The sequence below is a fragment of the Colias eurytheme genome, chromosome 6, assembly GCF_061535395.1.
Source record: "Colias eurytheme isolate Ceu_HAF_F1 chromosome 6, ilColEury1 Martin Lab GWU primary, whole genome shotgun sequence".
NCBI classification, from domain to species: domain Eukaryota; kingdom Metazoa; phylum Arthropoda; class Insecta; order Lepidoptera; family Pieridae; genus Colias; species Colias eurytheme.
The window spans coordinates 7,295,327-7,313,748 of NC_142985.1; the positions used below are offsets into that span (position 1 = coordinate 7,295,327).

At 33.9% G+C, this 18,422-nt stretch overlaps 2 protein-coding genes and 1 pseudogene across 5 annotated transcripts; 2 read left to right on the forward strand and 1 right to left on the reverse strand.

Moving 5' to 3' along the window:
* Window positions 1-264: 264 nt before the first annotated feature.
* On the reverse strand, window positions 265-10,549 carry Pfk (ATP-dependent 6-phosphofructokinase). Of its 4 annotated transcripts, none has more exons than XM_090102872.1 (15): window positions 10,408-10,549; window positions 9,961-10,272; window positions 9,648-9,852; window positions 9,419-9,573; window positions 8,432-8,540; window positions 7,707-7,895; window positions 5,985-6,128; window positions 5,062-5,196; window positions 4,392-4,555; window positions 3,842-3,983; window positions 3,041-3,223; window positions 2,587-2,656; window positions 2,093-2,317; window positions 1,622-1,823; window positions 265-1,331 (listed from the first exon to the last, which is right to left on the reverse strand). In XM_090102872.1, the coding sequence occupies exons 2-15, from the start codon at window positions 10,242-10,244 to the stop codon at window positions 1,190-1,192; spliced, it is 2,349 nt and encodes a 782-aa protein (XP_089958998.1). In that variant the 5' UTR covers window positions 10,245-10,272; window positions 10,408-10,549; the 3' UTR covers window positions 265-1,189. The 4 variants fall into 4 exon arrangements, with proteins under 4 accessions (XP_089958998.1, XP_089959000.1, XP_089958999.1 ...); XM_090102874.1 differs by lacking the exon at window positions 8,432-8,540 and adding an exon at window positions 8,749-8,857; XM_090102873.1 differs by lacking the exon at window positions 8,432-8,540 and adding an exon at window positions 8,952-9,060.
* A 345-nt stretch (window positions 10,550-10,894) lies between these two features.
* Window positions 10,895-14,622, forward strand: ari-2 (E3 ubiquitin-protein ligase ari-2). Its single transcript, XM_090102876.1, has 9 exons — window positions 10,895-10,953; window positions 11,033-11,307; window positions 11,392-11,638; window positions 12,032-12,207; window positions 12,694-12,879; window positions 13,218-13,403; window positions 13,659-13,775; window positions 13,940-14,092; window positions 14,298-14,622. Exons 2-9 carry the CDS (start codon window positions 11,086-11,088, stop codon window positions 14,466-14,468), a joined length of 1,458 nt encoding a protein of 485 aa, XP_089959002.1. The 5' UTR covers window positions 10,895-10,953; window positions 11,033-11,085; the 3' UTR covers window positions 14,469-14,622.
* A 135-nt stretch (window positions 14,623-14,757) lies between these two features.
* LOC149907783 (cytochrome b-c1 complex subunit Rieske, mitochondrial pseudogene) lies at window positions 14,758-16,160 on the forward strand (annotated as a pseudogene).
* The last annotated feature ends 2,262 nt before the right edge of the window (window positions 16,161-18,422 follow it).

Below are 18,422 nucleotides of genomic sequence, written 5' to 3' on the forward strand. Positions count from 1 at the left end.
CTATACACGTATAATATCAGTGCTTGTTCTCCAACACGTCCGCGTCGTCAAAAATTTTTTCTTAGTGTAAACTTTCTCGATTTAAATCGTATAGGCTATCTAACATCTATTAGCGTGTTCAAACAAACAAACTCTTCAGCTTTATAAGTATAGATTTTTTTTTATAGATAGAGTCGTCTACGTTATACGTTGTTAGGTTGTTATACACTTTTAATTAATAATGGCTTTACGAAAGTCTACTGTCTCGTGTAGTGCGAGTGAGGGAGATGTATTTTTTGTGTCATCTATTTAAATGTATGAAAGTGAAAGAGCGGGGACTTATTAGTTAATAGCAGACACTGCCGTTTTAATGAAAATAGTAAATACTAGTAAATATAATATTGTTGGTGCAAAACCTTATAAAGAGCCTACGTTTAGTTTTATTGTCATGAGGATTATAAATTGGGTTATGAATCAAAACATTTATCTGGACAAAGCGATTTTTAATTATGCAATTTTACATTATTTTCAAAAGTTGTAAATTACATTCCACTTCTTAAAAATATTGATATAATATTATATGGTCTAACAACCTTAATACAATCTCGGAACTATATTTTTTCTTATAACTAAAAATCTCAACATTCCATCCAAGAGTAAAAAAATAAAATATTATGTATAATGTTAAAATTATACAATATACATATTAATTATTGTAAAATCGTTACTATAAACTTTTAAATATGGCATGATTTTTCAAAAAAATACCTACAAAATAATAAAATTCTGACCATAGACTAGTCTTGATTTAAATAAAATTTACTTAGTCCATGTTTTGTATGAAATTATACACAAGATAATTCCAGTCACTTTTTTGTCAACTAATAATATAAATTTCTACATCTAGAGTATTTAAAAGTCTATCCATAATGCCTCAAAATATAATTTTCATAAAATAAAAAAATACTTTCTTTTTGGATGAAAAATGTTCGTAAAGAACTGAGATACAATGACTGACAAGCAAATACTAGAATGCCAATAGGAGGATCTTCACTTGTTTAATTTAATCAATTTTATTTTATTTATCAATCTCCAAGTGAAGCAACATCAAATTTTAAATTATAAATAGCAATCTATGTCTAATTTTATAACCATATATAGGTTTTCCTCTAAACAGTAGCACAATACATTTTTGACTAGTACAAATAAATTAGATAACATTTTCAGAATCAATCTCTCCTTGTTCAACTGTCATGTACATGCCCTCCTCTTCGTATGTGGAGTCGTGTTTCGCCAAAATACGAAGCAACGGACGTAACTTCATCCACCACTGTTGTTTAGGAATCCTTTGTCTGTGAATAAGATTACATTTTATGTCTCAAACATTTGTTTTTTTAATTATAGAAACATTTTGGAATAATGTTATTTTTATTTGTAATTAGTTAGAGATCAAATAGAATGTTCTCTGTTCAAATCAGAAAAAGTGTACCTTAATCTAAATCCATTTTACTACATAGAAAAAAAGAGTAAAAATATATTCATTTTCAATGATTGTACAATTCGCCAGCGCGCAATACGATTCATTTCGCGAAACCAGGCACAAAATAAAGTATTCGAAAATAGAACACAACTCAGTACTCACGCGAAATTAGTCTGCGTCTTTAGTTCCTCGAGGGGCGTGAACATGTACTGACGCTTCACGATACCGAGCAGGCACGCGGAGTCCGGCTTATTGGCGGGCCCCTTGTGTATCATGTCCACTAGCCAGTGCAGACACTTGGCGGCCATCTTGGTGCCCATGTTGCGGTCGAAGGGTGTGGGCGAACCTCCTTGTTGCATGTGACCTGGCGCGAAATAATGTGGGTATTAATACGCATTTCAGCTAAGATAGGATTTACTAACATTTTCTAGGTTCGATTTCTAGTAATGAAAAAAATTACCCTGACCAAATGTACAGAAAAATTCTCAACTTTGGCCTTTAAAAAGGCCCAAAGAAAAACAAGAAAATTAATACCTTCATCTCCCTAAATGTGTAACTTCTGATTTTTATAATACTCCATACATTTTTTTAAAGTTCCTCAAAGACCAAACTGTACATGCAAATAAAATTTACCCAGCACATTCATCCTGGCCGTGAACAGCCCTTTGCCCTCCTCCGAGTACAGGCGGTAAATGAAGTCAGTGTTATAATTTTCATTGGCCTTCTCATTCCTCAATATGAGACCACGTTGGATTCCACCGGTCATCTTGGACGCCATGTGGTAGACATCCTGCTGGAGATCCTTGATCGAGAACTTCTCCTCGTAGATGTACGCAGCGTCAGCACCACCGGCAAGGCCTGGAAGTTTTTGAGTAAGAACAAAATATAATAATGGTGATATTATTCACAGCTTGATGAATAAAGATGGTTTTCTAACGGCAGCAGAGAAAGGGTTATGTTTTGTACTCATGCTTCAACAATTTTCCCGCAGTCGGGTACATTATTTTTACAATAATTACATGTTTATTGTGCTTTAACACTTTTGTTATTTCATCCGTTTTATTGTAATATAATTGAACACTTTTTTATTTTCGTATGTAAGAGGTAAAACCATAAAGTAAAATTACCTGCCAAGGTTGCCAAATAACCGCAATATCCGCCCATTGTTTCCACTACGAACACACGGCGTTTTGTCCCCTAAACAAAGAAAAATCATTATTGATACAGTTCAATGACTTAAAATTCTATTTATAACTAAAGAAGTGTATTTAAGCCAGTCATCATCAATTTTTGCATTTACCTGTTTCCGAGAATATTGAGGGTATTCATTAGGATCACAAAGGATATTAAAATTCGATCAATATTAATGCCCTAAGGCAAAACCCACATTATATACGATTCAAGGGTTGTCCTTGTAAAATGTTTTGAAATTATACCGTACCGGGCACATTACTCCCATCTACTTACTTAACCCATTGAGCCCCGAACGGCCCGATCGGTCCACCACACAATAGATTTTGCTATTGTGTCTGTGATTCCGGGGCCTGAGTTATTAACTCATTAGTTCCTATTATCCCTTACCTGTGCAGACTGCCTGATACGGTCACAGATCTCAGTGATTTCATTCAATGCGGTATCAGCGCCAAGCGAGAAGTCTGTACCGGGCACATTGTTACTGATAGTGGCCGGGACAACCACTAGTGGGATGCAGAACTCGGGGAATTGAGCGCGCGACTCGTAGATCTCCAAGCCAGCTTGGTAAGCCTGCACAATTATTAAGTAATTAGATGAAGAATTTGATTTATTTTTTTCTTTGGCATATTATGATAATATACAGTTACATATTTTGTAAAATTAAATTGTAATACTGAAATAATTCAAAAGAACAACTATGGAGTTTCTTGTCGGTTCTTCTCCATAGATACTGCTTTCGGAATCGGTGGTAGATGTTAAAATTATTATATATTGACGTTTCAAAAGTGCTTCTCGAAGAAGTCTAATTGAATAAATAAATGTTTGAGTTTGAGTTTGATTATAAATTTGCTTAAAGTTGTACTTATAGAATAGAATTGCAATTTCCTATATGTTAAATAATGTTATATAATATGTAGATTGTAGACATTATAGGAATTTATTTAGTAAGACTGAAAAGTCAATTTATATTTAATGGTACATAATATAAAAAATACAAGGAAACAACTAGATGTGCTACCAAGTTATAATTTTTTAATACAACTTTAGAGGTAAAGAAATTAACAAAAAATTGTTTTGGAAAATGTTATCCTCGTATTCAATTTTGATAATCTAACAATTCTTAGGAAAAATAACAAATATTCAGTTATAATAAATTGTGTGTGGGATTTTTTTATTTTTGAGTCTTACCTCGAATCCACCAATGATAAGCAGTCCCTGGATATTGAATTGCTTGATACGCGCAGCGATCTCTCCCTTCTTATCGCCTGGCAATGTTCGCTTGGTGCCAAGGAAAGCGCCTCCTTGAGCCACCCAACCGGTCACATCAGACCTTTTAGATAATTTATAATATTCTAAATTCGAATTCGATATTCTAAGAATTTTCCACAGTAAATTCAAACTAACCACATGTATACCGATCACGGTGTCCTCCCGGACGCACGAACGAACGCACCACAACGAAAATGCTAAAAACTTACATATTTAGTTCGTTCGTAATAATTTTAAGTTGTGAAAGCAAATAAATGAACTTTTCTTTTATTAACTATATTATAGGTACCCTAAATAAAAAATGTTGTGTGGTTTTATGAAACCACGGTAAAAGTGAAACTGTTCGAACGGTTCCGAACACTGCTTTATACCTACCTACTCGGCAGCCGACCGTCACGCGACATGCGCTACACAGACCAAAAAGTTTGAGACGATGTAATAAAAGTTTCACTTTAAAATATGTACTAACCACTCCATCTTCACAATGTTGCCACTAATAAAGCCTTCCACACCGTCGTGTATACCGAGCACGGTGTCCCCCCGGTAGATGCAGTTACGCACGAACGAGCGAACGGCCGCGTTCATGCCGCAAGCAGGCGCGCCTACGTGCATTATCGCGAGCGTTAAACCTTCCTGGAGGAAAAAGGATAAAAAAATTGGTTGTTTGTAAAGTCGGTTTACTGACGATAGTTGAACGTGACAACGTCCGATTGTGCTTCTTTGTCGCTCTTTCCGCGCTCTCGCTTGCACTTCAAGTCTTACAGGGAACGCCTCAGAGCGAGGTAACGCCGCATGAGTCATGTTTTTTCGTGCGTGCAGCCGGCTATATCGAATTATAAGACGTTGTCACGTCAAAATACTTAGGTGTTATAGAACAATGAAAAAATGTATTTGTATATTTAACCAATTAACAGTAAGTTACAAGTTGTATCTATGGGGGCTTAATAGTCAATATTCGAAATAATATAAAAACAATGCTTATTATGCGTCACAAAGACGAACTTGTGAATTTAGTATTGTTAACCCACCAGAATTCCACAGCAATAAATAAACTACTAACTTTTAAATTCTGAAAATACAAAATTGTTTCACTGAATTTTGTAACTAAAATAATATAACAACTGTAACCATTTGCTTACAACTGGCTTGCCAGCTTCATCGAAGGCCTCCTTCGGTGGTTTCAAGCGGGTCAACATTTTGTACGTCTCCAAGTTACGTGCGAAACTGCGGCCACGTAGTTGCACAGCTAACTCCCAATTTTTGTCCGCCATCGCCTGTATAAAACAGTAACTAATTGAAAATTCCGTCAATGTGTACAAGAAAGTTAAATTTCGCTTGGTTTTCAATGTCATCATTTGTCTATTTCCGAATTTATTTATTTTATTTATTTATTTAATTATAGAACATGTGGCTTACAGACATGCCAAAGCACCACAATTCTATACAGTACAAAACATTATTATACACATAACAATAATTATGCGTGATAAAAAAACACAAGCACATTGAAAAAAAAACCAACTTATAACTACACTTCATTTAACATTATAGACTAGTCACTAGAGTAAATAATTTATGAAACAAAAAAAATCGCACTAGGATGAAACCCATTAGAAAAGGAGGGGAATATGATAAAAATAAAAGGAAAAATAAATTACGGTCAATCCGAGTTCTGGAGTGGGAGGGGGGGAGCTTTTAAGAGAAAAAAATGGTCTCCCCCCATTTGATGGGGCCATAACAGACCCAGCCAGTTTAGATAGGACGTCTAGTTTAAACGACGCGTAGTGGCCGCGAGCTTTAAGTGCTTCTACGGTACAAACATCTTCATTCTTCTCCACATATTATGTTCACGAGATGAGCACGCACCTGTTCCTCACTGGTACCCTCACGCACATAAAACAAATGAATGTACCTTCGACGCTCAACAGTGTGCAACATGACGAATGAGGGAAAATTTAAAAAATGAAAAGGAAAAAGCTTTCTCAGCGGTTTTTGTTGAAAACGAGAATATTTTGTAACGATAATTCTATTAATAGTAGTTGTTATCTATAAATCATTTCACCTGTGAAACAGCTTTGGTCCGTCTAACGCACTCCATAAGCGGCAGTCGAACGGCTTGATTTCCATCCAAGGAAACAACGCAAGGCTCTGTTTCAGGCGTCGCTTCCATTAAAGCCATGACTGCCTCAGCTCCCATACGACAACCCTGAAAATTATTTAATATCAAACACTAATAATATATTACATAGTATTTTTTGTTAAAATTCTTGAAATGATGAGATTATTGTGTGTGTAATTTGTAAAATATATTGTTACTAATTAATATCTCGAGATAATATCTAAACATCAAACACCATGTAAAAAATCTATTGAAATACTAGCGGTCCGCCCCGGCTTCGCCCGAGGTACATATTTACGTTTTCTCATAAAAATCATCCTCGTACTTCAAGGAATATAATAAAAAAAGAATTATCGAAATCGGTTCAGCCGTTCTCAAGTTATGCGCTTACCAACACATTTTGGGATTCATTTTTATTTATTGAATTTGTATCAGATCTATGTATAGCATGTAAGAACCTAATAAGGAATACAGAAAAAATGCAAACACACATACATAAAATTTAATGACGTCCTCGTTAACATTATGCGCAATTACGCTTATTGTTGTTCAAATCAATAGCTATTTTTGGCAACTTCCTTGGAATTTGTTGTGCGCATTAATTTAATATCAGCAAACTTTACGTAAACAATCTTTGTTTCATTAATTTCCGTATTTTATAACATAGGTACTTAACTATATATAATATTATTTTATTTATTTTTGAGAAAAAGCAACATTATTTTTGGTTTGCTTCATGTGTAATGTGTATGTTTGTTTGCAATCGACTCATAAAAGATTTAAAACAGACATTTAATTCAAACTATAAAAGTATTTAATGCATAATTTCATTTAACACGCGTTTCTTAGTTTTGTTTTTTAATCTAGATAATATTTTATTTTTTGTTCAACTTTTAAATCTCATTTACCTATGATATCTCAACGTCCGAAGAGGAGCGGCCGATACCTACAGCCGCAGATTTTAAATAATTAAGGTTATTATACGTTTAAATATTTAATTTATAAAAAATATTTATTACATTAAAAGTACTTAAGTTATTATATCCGCAGACCGCAGCAATAAATAAACATTGTCATAATAAAATTTTCTATTGAGTTCTGGTAAAATTGCTTCTTTGTTTCAACATATTTCTGGAATAATCATGATGAAATCGTCGCTTGTAATTGTGTACCAATGAGTCTAACGTTGCATCATCATATTTTTTATTTCCGAAAATAATCAAGTTATGTTTAATTTACAACTTGTCTTTAATTTACAATTCAAGAAAGGTCATCGCCCCTGGGCTCAGAAATCGAGTACAAAACGTCAATTTATTCTTGCGATTTCCTTTACGACAACGCGGCTTACATCACGTAGCGTAGGCTGCAATTTCGTATGATACGTAGATACCTATGCATACGTGATAGAAGCCACGCCAGTATTTGGAGCCCATTCCCATACTTAGAATTACAGATTTTTTTAAATTTAGAATACCATTGACCAATAGTAACAGTTTTATAACATGACGATAATACTAAAAATTAAGTTATACAATTTCGTTGATAAACAGATAGCGATTGGCGTCTTCTTTTAGTTAAGATACACAGGAACATGTTTTCACAACATACGAGCACGATACACCAACAAGCAGTAAAATTTGAAATGGTAAAATAACACAAACTTACCAACAATCTATCGAAAGCGGAAGGCGAGCCTCCACGCTGGACGTGACCAAGGACGGTGATACGGGTGTCCTGCTGAAGGTTGTCCACCACGACCTTCTTCACCAGCTCCGCGGTGATCGGCTTACCTTCCCGGTCAATAGCGCCTTCCGCTACTATGATGATGTTCAAACGTTGGCCCGATTTACGTTCCTGATAGAAAATGTCTATTTCATTTTCAATATGGGTGAGATAACTAGCTCGTTAAACAAAAAAATTAAGAATTAGTCATGCTTGGGAGGCTTAGTAAAAGTTTGCAGATTACATGCATACAATTAAGCTAAAGTATTCAGATACTTGGTTGAATTTATAAGCATATTATAGGAATATGTACATATATATAAGCATAGGTAGATTGTGCATGCCCAAAGTTAAGAGAAGGTAGCAAGAACACCATATTAAAGATAATGCTTCATAGAAACATAGAAGTTAAATACTAAGATAAACTGAGTCTTTTTATTAAATGAAGAATGATCAATCAAAATAAATTGATTGTAGTTGCTGTTTATGTGAGCAATGAATATTCAGCCTTGATAAAACCAAACAGGACAGTAATTAAGCTAGAATTTATTGAGGTACCAATTACGCGAATCAACCAATTGTAATTGCTATGTAGTCATAAAAATATTAGAGAAGTGTTATTTATTACATTGTTTTATGAACAGTGCCACTCAATTAAGCTTTCGTACCTGTTGCAATCTTTTGCAAAGTTTCTCAACCCAATTATTGGGAACAGGGTCCTCTGGAATGAATACTTGGTCTGCTTCAGACGCCAGAGCGGCAACTAATGCCAGATAACTGCAACAAGCAGCACCCGACCATAATGGACCATGCAAATGGTATCCAATGTTAACGATAGTGCAAATTTTGACAAGTTTTGAAAACGAAATAAACATAAGGACATCAACAAACATGATAAGTATGAACGCCAAAAAGAGCCAATTCAGTTTATGAAATGAAAGTTTAAGGTGATCCTGCTCCCATATCAAGAATAACATTGTCTTGCCTCTTTTATTTTTGCACACATTTTTTTTTCCCAATTGAGGGGCGCTGGGTCTTCGCAACTAAAAGAATAAGTAGCTTCCGTACAGAGTGCCGTGAATACTGCAAGAAAACTATAAAGGATTTACATTATGGTAGATTTTTTATGTAAAATGAGCACAAAACCAAACAGGGACAGGGCAAGGTGTGAATAACATAAACTCTTGCCTGCTCTAACTTATAACAAAGTTTGTCTCTCCAATCAACTGACGGGGGTGCTTCTGGGATAAAGACAAAATCTGCTTCCGATGACAAGGCGGTGACCAGAGCAAGATATCTACACCAACAATCTTCAATTAGATGAACTCTCATGTGATAAAAAAAGTGTTTAAGATAATCATATGTGAATTGGCTCCAATATTAATTAATAAGCTTCTGAGTAACACAATAATTTGATATTTACAAAAGCTAGCATAAACCACATTATTAATTTATGATTCCACAACTCTGTTTCAGCATTATTGAAAAAAATTAAAAATAAGAGCTAATAAAATACTGGGATGATACTTTTTTATAAATTATTTTACTTTGGTAATCAACATTATGATTATATTATTTATATCTTAAGCATTTTATCTAGCACGTGAATATTAAATGAAATTAATTATTCTTTTCATAACTAATGGAGAACTTACCCACAGTGGCGACCCATAACCTCCATGATAAATGTTCTCTGATGAGAGTAGGCAGTGCTTACAATGGCATCAATAGCCTCGATGATACGATGCAATGCTGAGTCCGTACCAATTGTCATGTCTGTTCCACAGAAATCATTGTCAATGGAACCAACCTGGCAGATATTATTTATATTAAATACTGACTACTATGTATTATAAAATGCCATTAAAAATAAAATATCCTTACCAGACCAGCAATATGCAAGTACTTGTATTTTTCTCTTTGGTCTTTAGTTATCTTGTTGTTCTCCAATAATTCATCCAATAAACTAGACCACTCCTGTCTGAATAAGTTTGCACCAGTCAAGGATCCATCACCACCAATTACAACCAAGTTGGTAATACCTCGAGTTACCAAATTGAAGGCAGCCTTCAATCTACCTTCCCTCTGTCTGTAAAAAAATAATTCTTAACTGTTTATTTTAAGGAATTGATTTATTTTGATTATTATTAACACTAATTAAAGGAATTTATTAGTCGAGATGATAGGTAAAACTTACATGAAATCCATGCAGCGGGCTGAACCGATGATGGTACCTCCTTTGTGGATGATGGAGCTAACTGATGACCAATTTGCCTCTTCAATGTTATCACCTCCATCTACCATCCCCTGATATCCCTCACGGATAAAGTAAACTTTACATCCCAAGTATATTCCCATTCTAACAACAGACCGCACCGCTGCATTCATACCCTGAGAGTCACCACCGCTGGTGAAGACTGCAAGGCCCTTGCCTTTATGAGAGCCTCGCTCTATAAATTTTTGCGTCTTTGTCACATCCATCTTTCTGTTTCAAATTTAACCAATTCACCTAAAAATTTAAATTATCATTATCTAATTAATTTTATTAAAAAAAAAATATGAATGAACAAGTCTACAAGATTTTTATTTAAGCTTGAAATATAAATATCACTATCACAAAATGGTTTATAAATATTTTACGCACCAAAAGAAATTTATTTAATACCAATAAATTCAAACGCCGGAGAAGGTGAACTTCATCAAGGTGACCTTTTCCTAATTGTTGACATTTCACATTTGACATACACTTTGACATTACTTTGCCGTCACTAAATGACCACAGATAACTATATATTAGTGAGAGACAATTATTAATGACGACCAAGAAGCTTATATCAGGGCATATTCAGAAAGAAAGCTTGAAACTTACAAGCGCTTATCGGCGCTTGTCAACGCTGGTTCGTTCATACACAAAGGAAGCAGGTTGAAGCAGACCAAAACAAATTTTATATGGCAGCGCCCAGCACTGACCAGCGCTTGTTGAAGCTTGTCAAAACTTTTCGGCGCCGATCAGCACTTATCAGCCCGTGTTCATATATTTTCCTGCGCGGGTTACCAGCCAGCGCTGACAAACGCCGATAAGCGCATTTTGATTTCTGGTAATTCTGGCTTATTCTAATTTCTAATCTGTACTGTACTTGTCTATAATTATAGTCTATGAAGTATTGTCGTATTCTAAAAAAAACAACAAGTATGTATTAATTTTGTAAAAATTAGAATTTTCTATTTAACTACGTTATGATTTCAAATCTAATCTTTGTTTTATTCAGTGCTTACAGTATTAAACAAATCCTGATAACGGCATAATAGAATAAGCGTCAAAATGTCAGCTGAATCGGACATGGAATATTCGGATAACGATGGTGACGATTATGATTATTACGGAGAACAAGATGATTGTGATATGGAAACTGTTGACCAGAGTAAAACTGATCCGGAATATTTTTTGTACTCATGCTTGAGAGTCGAAGAAGTGGAGAAACTTTTAAATGAATCCATTGAACTCCTTAGTAATAGCCTTCAGATAACTCCTTCCCTTGCTAAAGTTAGTAGAAGCGATGTTGAACATTAATTGATACTCATCCTATATTATATGCCAAGTGCCCACATTAACAATCTCAATTTACAGGTGATGCTGCATGCCTATAGATGGAATGCCCAAGAGATAATTAATAAATATAAGGAAAATGCTAATGAAGTACTAATTTATAGTCGTGTTAAACCTTGTGTGCCTTCAACACCGGGGAATTCTAGTCGGTCCCTTTGTGCTGTATGTGCTAATACACCTCCCATACACAGATTCAGTGCACTAGCTTGTGGTCATTACTTTTGCAATGATTGCTGGGCTATGCATTTTGAAGTACAAATTATGCAAGGTAGTTTTTCATATATATTTTCTGTAACATACATGTAATATACATAAAACATGATTGCAAGAGAAAAATTGTTATATCCATAATAACATCATATTATGTACATACATTTCATCAAATCATCTTTTGCACCTTAAAGTAATCCATTGCTTTTAATTTATCTTTTCAATAAAGTCAAAACATTTCTTGTTTCATTCTTCATTATGTTAACTTGTAATGAATGGGCAATATATAACCACATAATAAAATATAGGTAGCTTGCTGACTGTATACAGAAAATGTAGGAATGTTTTTAAACACAATCATATACCTATAAAAAATAAAAATACATTTTAACTATACTTTTCCATTACAATTTTGTATATAAAGTTGATAACATCTTTGCACGTTCATCAGGTGTATCCAATACAATACAATGCATGGCTCAAGAGTGTGAAGTAAGAGCGCCAGAGGATTTTGTGTTGTCACATGTCACTAAGCCCACTCTGAGAGACCGTTATCAGCAGTTCATGTTCAAGGATCATGTGAAGTCGCACCCTCAGTTGAGATTTTGTCCAGGTCCTAATTGCCAGGTATCTGTTATATAATAATTTTATATTAAGTATTGATATATCCATTACATATAAAGGTGTTGTTGCATCAGTTGCTAATGTGTCGAATAAATAATAAGCAGCTCTCTGAAAAACAAATCACTATTTGTTTTACGTAATAATAAGTTATTTAATCAATGCTTAATAATGAAGTATTAAAAATACCTTGTATAAAGCTGATGCGAATGGCAATCAACAAAAATGTGAAAATTAATTTATTGCAAATACAGAAGGTTTTAGAGTAGTTATCCTTCTCAAGGATCACATTTAATAAATTCAAATATTGTATAGTATTGTAATTTACAATTCCAACAATAAAACAGCATAAAATTGTTCATTAATGCTTTTATGCAATGGAATATCAATGTTACCATAATATTTCATACACCATAAGATTTAATCTATCGTTGTCATGTCAATAATGATTCTGTAATTTGTTATTTACAATATTATCATCTGTATTACTAGTGGATATTCAGAGCATGGGTTCGTGAAGGTGCCCGCCGAGTGGAATGCCAAGGTTGTGAATTATTGACATGTTTCTCATGTGGAGCTCCCCATCACGCACCTACAGACTGTGTAACAATACGTCTCTGGTTGACCAAATGTGCTGATGATTCGGAAACAGCAAATTATATCAGCGCACATACTAAGGTAAGCTTAGATATAGTTTTATTTATTTAATCCCTCAGCCCCCGGAATCACAGACACAATAGAAAATCTATTGAGTCGTGGCCCGATCGAGCCGCTCGGTGGTCAAGGGTTTAATTAGAAAGAGTGAGCTTTTTAATCTAATATTAATAATAATTTTAAGGATATTTAAGTATATTTGTAACAATAAAGGCATACAAATTGTTCCTAAGTGCATAATTTACTTTTCTCAATTTTAAGGACAAGAAAGTCTTTCTCATTTACTGACGACATTGTAACTTAATGATATTTTTTTCACAATTCCTATTAATTTGTTGATGTATAATTTTTGAATTTCATAGGACTGCCCTAAATGTCAAATATGCATTGAAAAAAATGGGGGATGTAATCATATGCAATGCGGCGCGTGTAGACATGACTTTTGTTGGGTCTGTTTAGGTGATTGGAAATGCCATGGATCTGAGTATTATGAGTGCAGCCGTTATAAGGAAGACCCTAATCTGGCAAGTGATAGTCAACATGCGCAGGTAATCGTGGTAATTTATATTAAATACAAATTACACAAAAATATACGATAGTACACGCTTCTCTAAAAAAAGGGTACCTACTAGAGAATCGTGTACCATCGTAAACAACATCTTAGCTTATCATCAGGCAAGATTTTAATCGAGCGCTTCCCTATTGACGATTAAAAAAAACAGTCACAAGACAACAACACATTGATAAAAATATTCTTCATCGTGGAATATATAAATTAATAAGTTATGAATTTCTTATTTAAGGCACGTGAAGCTTTAAAAAAATATTTACATTATTATGAGAGATGGGAAAACCACGCTAGATCTCTGAAATTAGAAGAGCAAACTTTAGCAAGCTTAAAGAGCCGGATCAATCAAAAGGTACGTTTATTTTAATGTGTTTTGCTACTAAACTTATTGTATGATAAAATTATTGATTTATTATTGCACCTATTTTTATTGAATAATGTAAAAATACATTGAAAATATAACTGGTTCACTTCAATGCAAGTATAAGTGTGCAAAATATTTAAATTTATTTACAGGTCATGGCAGGTGAAGGTACCTGGATTGATTGGCAATATCTCTGGGATGCGGCTAAACTCTTAAAACGCTGTCGGTATACACTACAATACACATATCCATTTGCATATTATATGGATATTGGTCCTAGAAAAGAACTGTTTGAGTATCAACAGGTTAGTTCTATTATTACATAATATATTGTTTATAATATGTATAACATACCATCCCATTATAATTTTCTATTTTGTATTATAAAATGTATTATTTGTTTGTATTGCAGCTTGATGATAGACTCAAACAAAGCCGGAAAACTGAATTCTGAAAATTAATTTAAGAACATATTACTTTTAATGTATTAAAAAAAATGGTTAATTGCAGGCACAACTGGAGGCTGAAATAGAAAACCTCTCATGGAAAGTTGAAAGGGCAGAAACAACAGATAGAGGGGATTTAGAAAATCAAATGGATATCGCAGAAAAAAGACGTACAACATTGCTCAAGGACTTCCTAGATATACATACAAATATTGCGACTAGTAGTAAAGTGTAAAAAAAATCACAAATAAATAATATTTTTAAAGTAACCAATAATAAATATAACAGCGGAAGCACATTTGTACTATATTTGTGAATGCTAGATTTTTTGTTTTGCCAAAGTATATTTATTGAAGTGATTTTGCAATAAAATAGATAATTCACTGCTTTATGAATTTATTTCGTATTGAACTAAAAAACATACCACAAAACACTTAATAGTTCTTGAATTATGGTATGTTCACACGGTGACGAGTGTTCCTGACTTGGTTTCTGTCGTAGTGCAAAATGTAAGATCCGATGCAGTTGTATTACCTTCAATACGTGCGTGCATACACACGCTCTTGCTAAAAAAGAGCCGGTTGCTGTTTAGAGCTAGCGCGCAAGAGCAACTTTTGTCTCCCCCATCAACTCTATGGGCTAGTAAGAAAGTGCGCGCACGTAGCAACGCAACTCACCATAGAGTTGATGTGAGAGACAAAATAGTTGCAGAGACAAAAGTTGCTCTTGCGCGCTAGCTCACACTCAGGATCGCGATAGTTCGATACGAGGCGGATACGACAATGCAATATGTACTGTTTGAATAGAACCACTACAACATTTGCTTTTTCTAGATCCGATGAAAATAAGATTCAAATCGTGGCACCGTGTGAACGTAGGGTTACAAGTCGTGCAAATAACACGACTTTCAAAATACATATAAAATAATATCATTTTTTTATTTTTATTTTATTAATAAATCTTTTTTGAAACTGACATTTTTACCCATTGACAACTTAAATAAATAATATAGCTGTGATCTGTGGCTGTGATTTATAGTATTATAATTGGTAAATTGTCATTTAATTTTCTTACAGTTTTAAAAATGAACTATTTATCAAACGGTTCTTTCATACGTTATGGAAATTTGAAATTGTGGGAAACCTTTTGTCGGCAAATCCATCCACCTATGAGTTTTAATGAAAATAAATGTAATAAAGCAAGATCTTATACACAAAGGCGTACGAAAATTTATTGCTACACTCTCAAATTCAGCCCCTTGTTTACACAAGTACGATTTCAGAAAGACTATCCACGACTTCATCGTGATAATGAGTTTCCAAATTTCGATTATTATAGGAAAAACGAATTCAAAGATCTTAGTAAGACAACATGGGGGGCTGGTAATAAAAAACCAGGAATCACTTATACAATCGGATTTTTTGGATTGATGTGTGCTACGTACGGTGTAAAATCAGAATTAGTTCATTTGGTAACGTATATGGCAGCTGCAGCTGATGTTCTCGCACTAGCGTCCATTGAGGTTGATATATCAAATATTGCACCAGGAATGTGTTTATCTTATAAGTGGAGAGGGAAACCTCTCTTCATAAAACACAGGACTGAAAGTGAGATCAATGCTGAGGCTGGAACTCCTCTTTCTGTACTGCGAGACCCTCAGACGCCAGAACAACGCATGATCAAACAAGAATGGCTTATCGTTATTGGTATCTGCACGCACTTAGGATGTGTTCCTGTTCCCAATTCTGGTGATTATAATGGTGGTTTCTACTGCCCGTGTCATGGCAGTCATTATGATAATGCTGGAAGGACCCGGAAAGGGCCAGCTCCTTTAAATTTAGAAGTACCCTCTTATAGGTTCGTTTCTGATAATGTTGTCTTGGTTGGAGAGTGAATTTTTAGAATTTATTTCACATCTGCATGGCTGCATTTTTCGTGGAGGCTTTATAGTAGGTACCTGTATATAGATGCAAAATATTTCAAGATTTTTTATTTACCTAGATATCAAATTATTATGGTCATCGAATGTTGGCTTAGTCGTATGGGATTCTTATACCAGAGTATGGAGCTTGTATAAAAAATTTACTCTTTCAATATAAATAAAAATTATTAATTGGCGATATATTTTTTATTTTTAATGAACAGAACTCTATGAAATACAAGTATTAATAATTATAAATACTTATGGAAATCAATTATTATCCTCCTAATACCTATTATTAATTTATAACCGACCGCGACATTCCCAAAAACGAAGGAGGTTCTCAAAACGAAAGTAGTGTCTTATTATTATTGCCTTCAAATGTCTGGCATTCTCCAAACAGATAGACCGCATCGAAACGGACCTACACATAATTGTTTTTTACAAAGTAACGCAATAAAACACATCAGCAAAACATGGAAGTAGTTCAGTACATAATATATGAAATTTAGACGACTTTTGAAGTGAAACTTCTTTATCGATGTTGGAAAAAAATTTAATGTAACATTTTTTCGCTACGCGCGTAGACAGATAAACCTTGAGAGAAACCAATGTCTACGGCTACGCGTGAAATTTTTCAATTACGCGCCATCTTTGATTCGACGTACTTCTGTAAAGTTGCTTAAAGTAAATTATTTTTTGAAAAATAAGGTCATAAAGAAGTTTCACTTACGTGTGTATACTAGTACACCACAGAACTTAGATCATTAAGTAATGGATAACACACGCAGGCGTTTCCCCTTTTGCCGAGGTATAAGATTATTCGAATCGAAAAATCTTATGCTTTCATAAAAACTACTTGCGTAATCGATTACGAACACTCAGCGTATTCGTAAAACATCGAAAGGACGTCTGCGAGTGCTCCGCTAAAAATGCCGTTTTGCACTGTCAAGTCTTGCAAAAGCAATTCAAACATGTCGAATATTAAAAAAGATGGAATAACCTTTCATTTGTGTATATTTTTTTATTTTTTTAACGTACATTTCTAATTAAATGCAATTTCTAATAATCGTCGATGTATCGTTTAGCGATATGATCAAGACAAATAATCGAGTCATGTGTGTACTCGATCATTGATGCGGCCTCACGAGACTATCATGGAAAGAAAATATACAAATTTAATCTTTATGAACTAAGCGATAAAGTTGAATTTAGAACGCGATATTGAACCGCACTCCCCACGAGACTATAAAGTGATGTAGCGAGACTATCTTGAAGAGAAAATATACAAATTTAATCTTTATGAACTAAGTGATAAAGTTGAATTTAGAACGCGATATTGAACCGCACTCCCCACGAGACTATAAAGTGATGTAGCGAGACTATCTTGAAGAGAAATTCAAATTTAATCTTTATGAACTTAGAGATAGAGTTGAATTTAAAAACTCGTCGCTTAAAAGGTCGTTAATTTTTACGACTTTCTTAGTGACGGACTGCTTTTAACTTGAACGTCGATAAAAAAATATTTTTCTAAGTATAATTTGAAATGAGATGAGAATTAATCTTTATTATATTAAAATTTTACACAACTGCATAAAAAGGAGTATAATGTTTATTTTGTAAGTCTTGTATATATTTATTAAAATTTACGCTCGGTTACTTTTAACTGGCAGAACATTTTAATGGTACGGAACCCTTCGTGCGCGAGTCCGACTCGCATTTAGCCGTTTTTTTTGTAATGTTAATCTTGTAATTATTCTATTATGTAATCTATACTAATATTATAAAGCTGAAGAGTTTGTTTGTTTGTTTGTTTGTTTGAACGCGCTATTCTCGGGAACTACTGGTCCGATTTGAAAAATTCTTTCGGTGTTAGATAGCCCATTTATCAAGGAAGGTATATATCATCACGCTACGACCAACAGGAGTGGAGCCACGGGGGTGAAACCGCGCGGAGCAGCTACTTTATTTATATGTATGTACGAATATTGCGTATATTTCAGATTTACAAAAAATCCTGCTTTAAGGCTAAGGTGGATTGAATGCTGTGGGAGAAAATCAGAATGGACACCTCGGTACAGAAATAATAAAAATTTCTGGACCGATATTTATTTTATTGAATATAATATCTGATGTGTTGAATAAATACATATTCAAATACAAATAAAATGGCGTTTTATTGTTTTTTCGTATGCATATAATAATGATGAAAACGTTACAAATGACCTGTGTAGTATTTTTTATGAATATAATATAAATGTTATTTCT

What these genes read in the sequence shown, in the direction of transcription:
- ari-2 (XM_090102876.1), top strand. Translation starts at nt 11,086, where the DNA reads ATGTCAGCTGAATCGGACATGGAATATTCGGATAACGATGGTGACGAT. An exon ending in TGAAGTACAAATTATGCAAG is followed by an intron (nt 11,639 to 12,031) that starts GTAGTTTTTCAT and finishes CACGTTCATCAG; the next exon opens with GTGTATCCAATACAATACAA. An exon ending in GTCCAGGTCCTAATTGCCAG is followed by an intron (nt 12,208 to 12,693) that starts GTATCTGTTATA and finishes CTGTATTACTAG; the next exon opens with TGGATATTCAGAGCATGGGT.
- Pfk (XM_090102872.1), bottom strand. Translation starts at nt 10,244, where the DNA reads ATGGATGTGACAAAGACGCAAAAATTTATAGAGCGAGGCTCTCATAAA. An exon ending in TTTGCAAAAGATTGCAACAG is followed by an intron (nt 7,896 to 8,431) that starts GTACGAAAGCTT and finishes ATTTTCTATCAG; the next exon opens with GAACGTAAATCGGGCCAACG. An exon ending in CCGCTTTCGATAGATTGTTG is followed by an intron (nt 6,129 to 7,706) that starts GTAAGTTTGTGT and finishes AATAATTTTCAG; the next exon opens with GGTTGTCGTATGGGAGCTGA.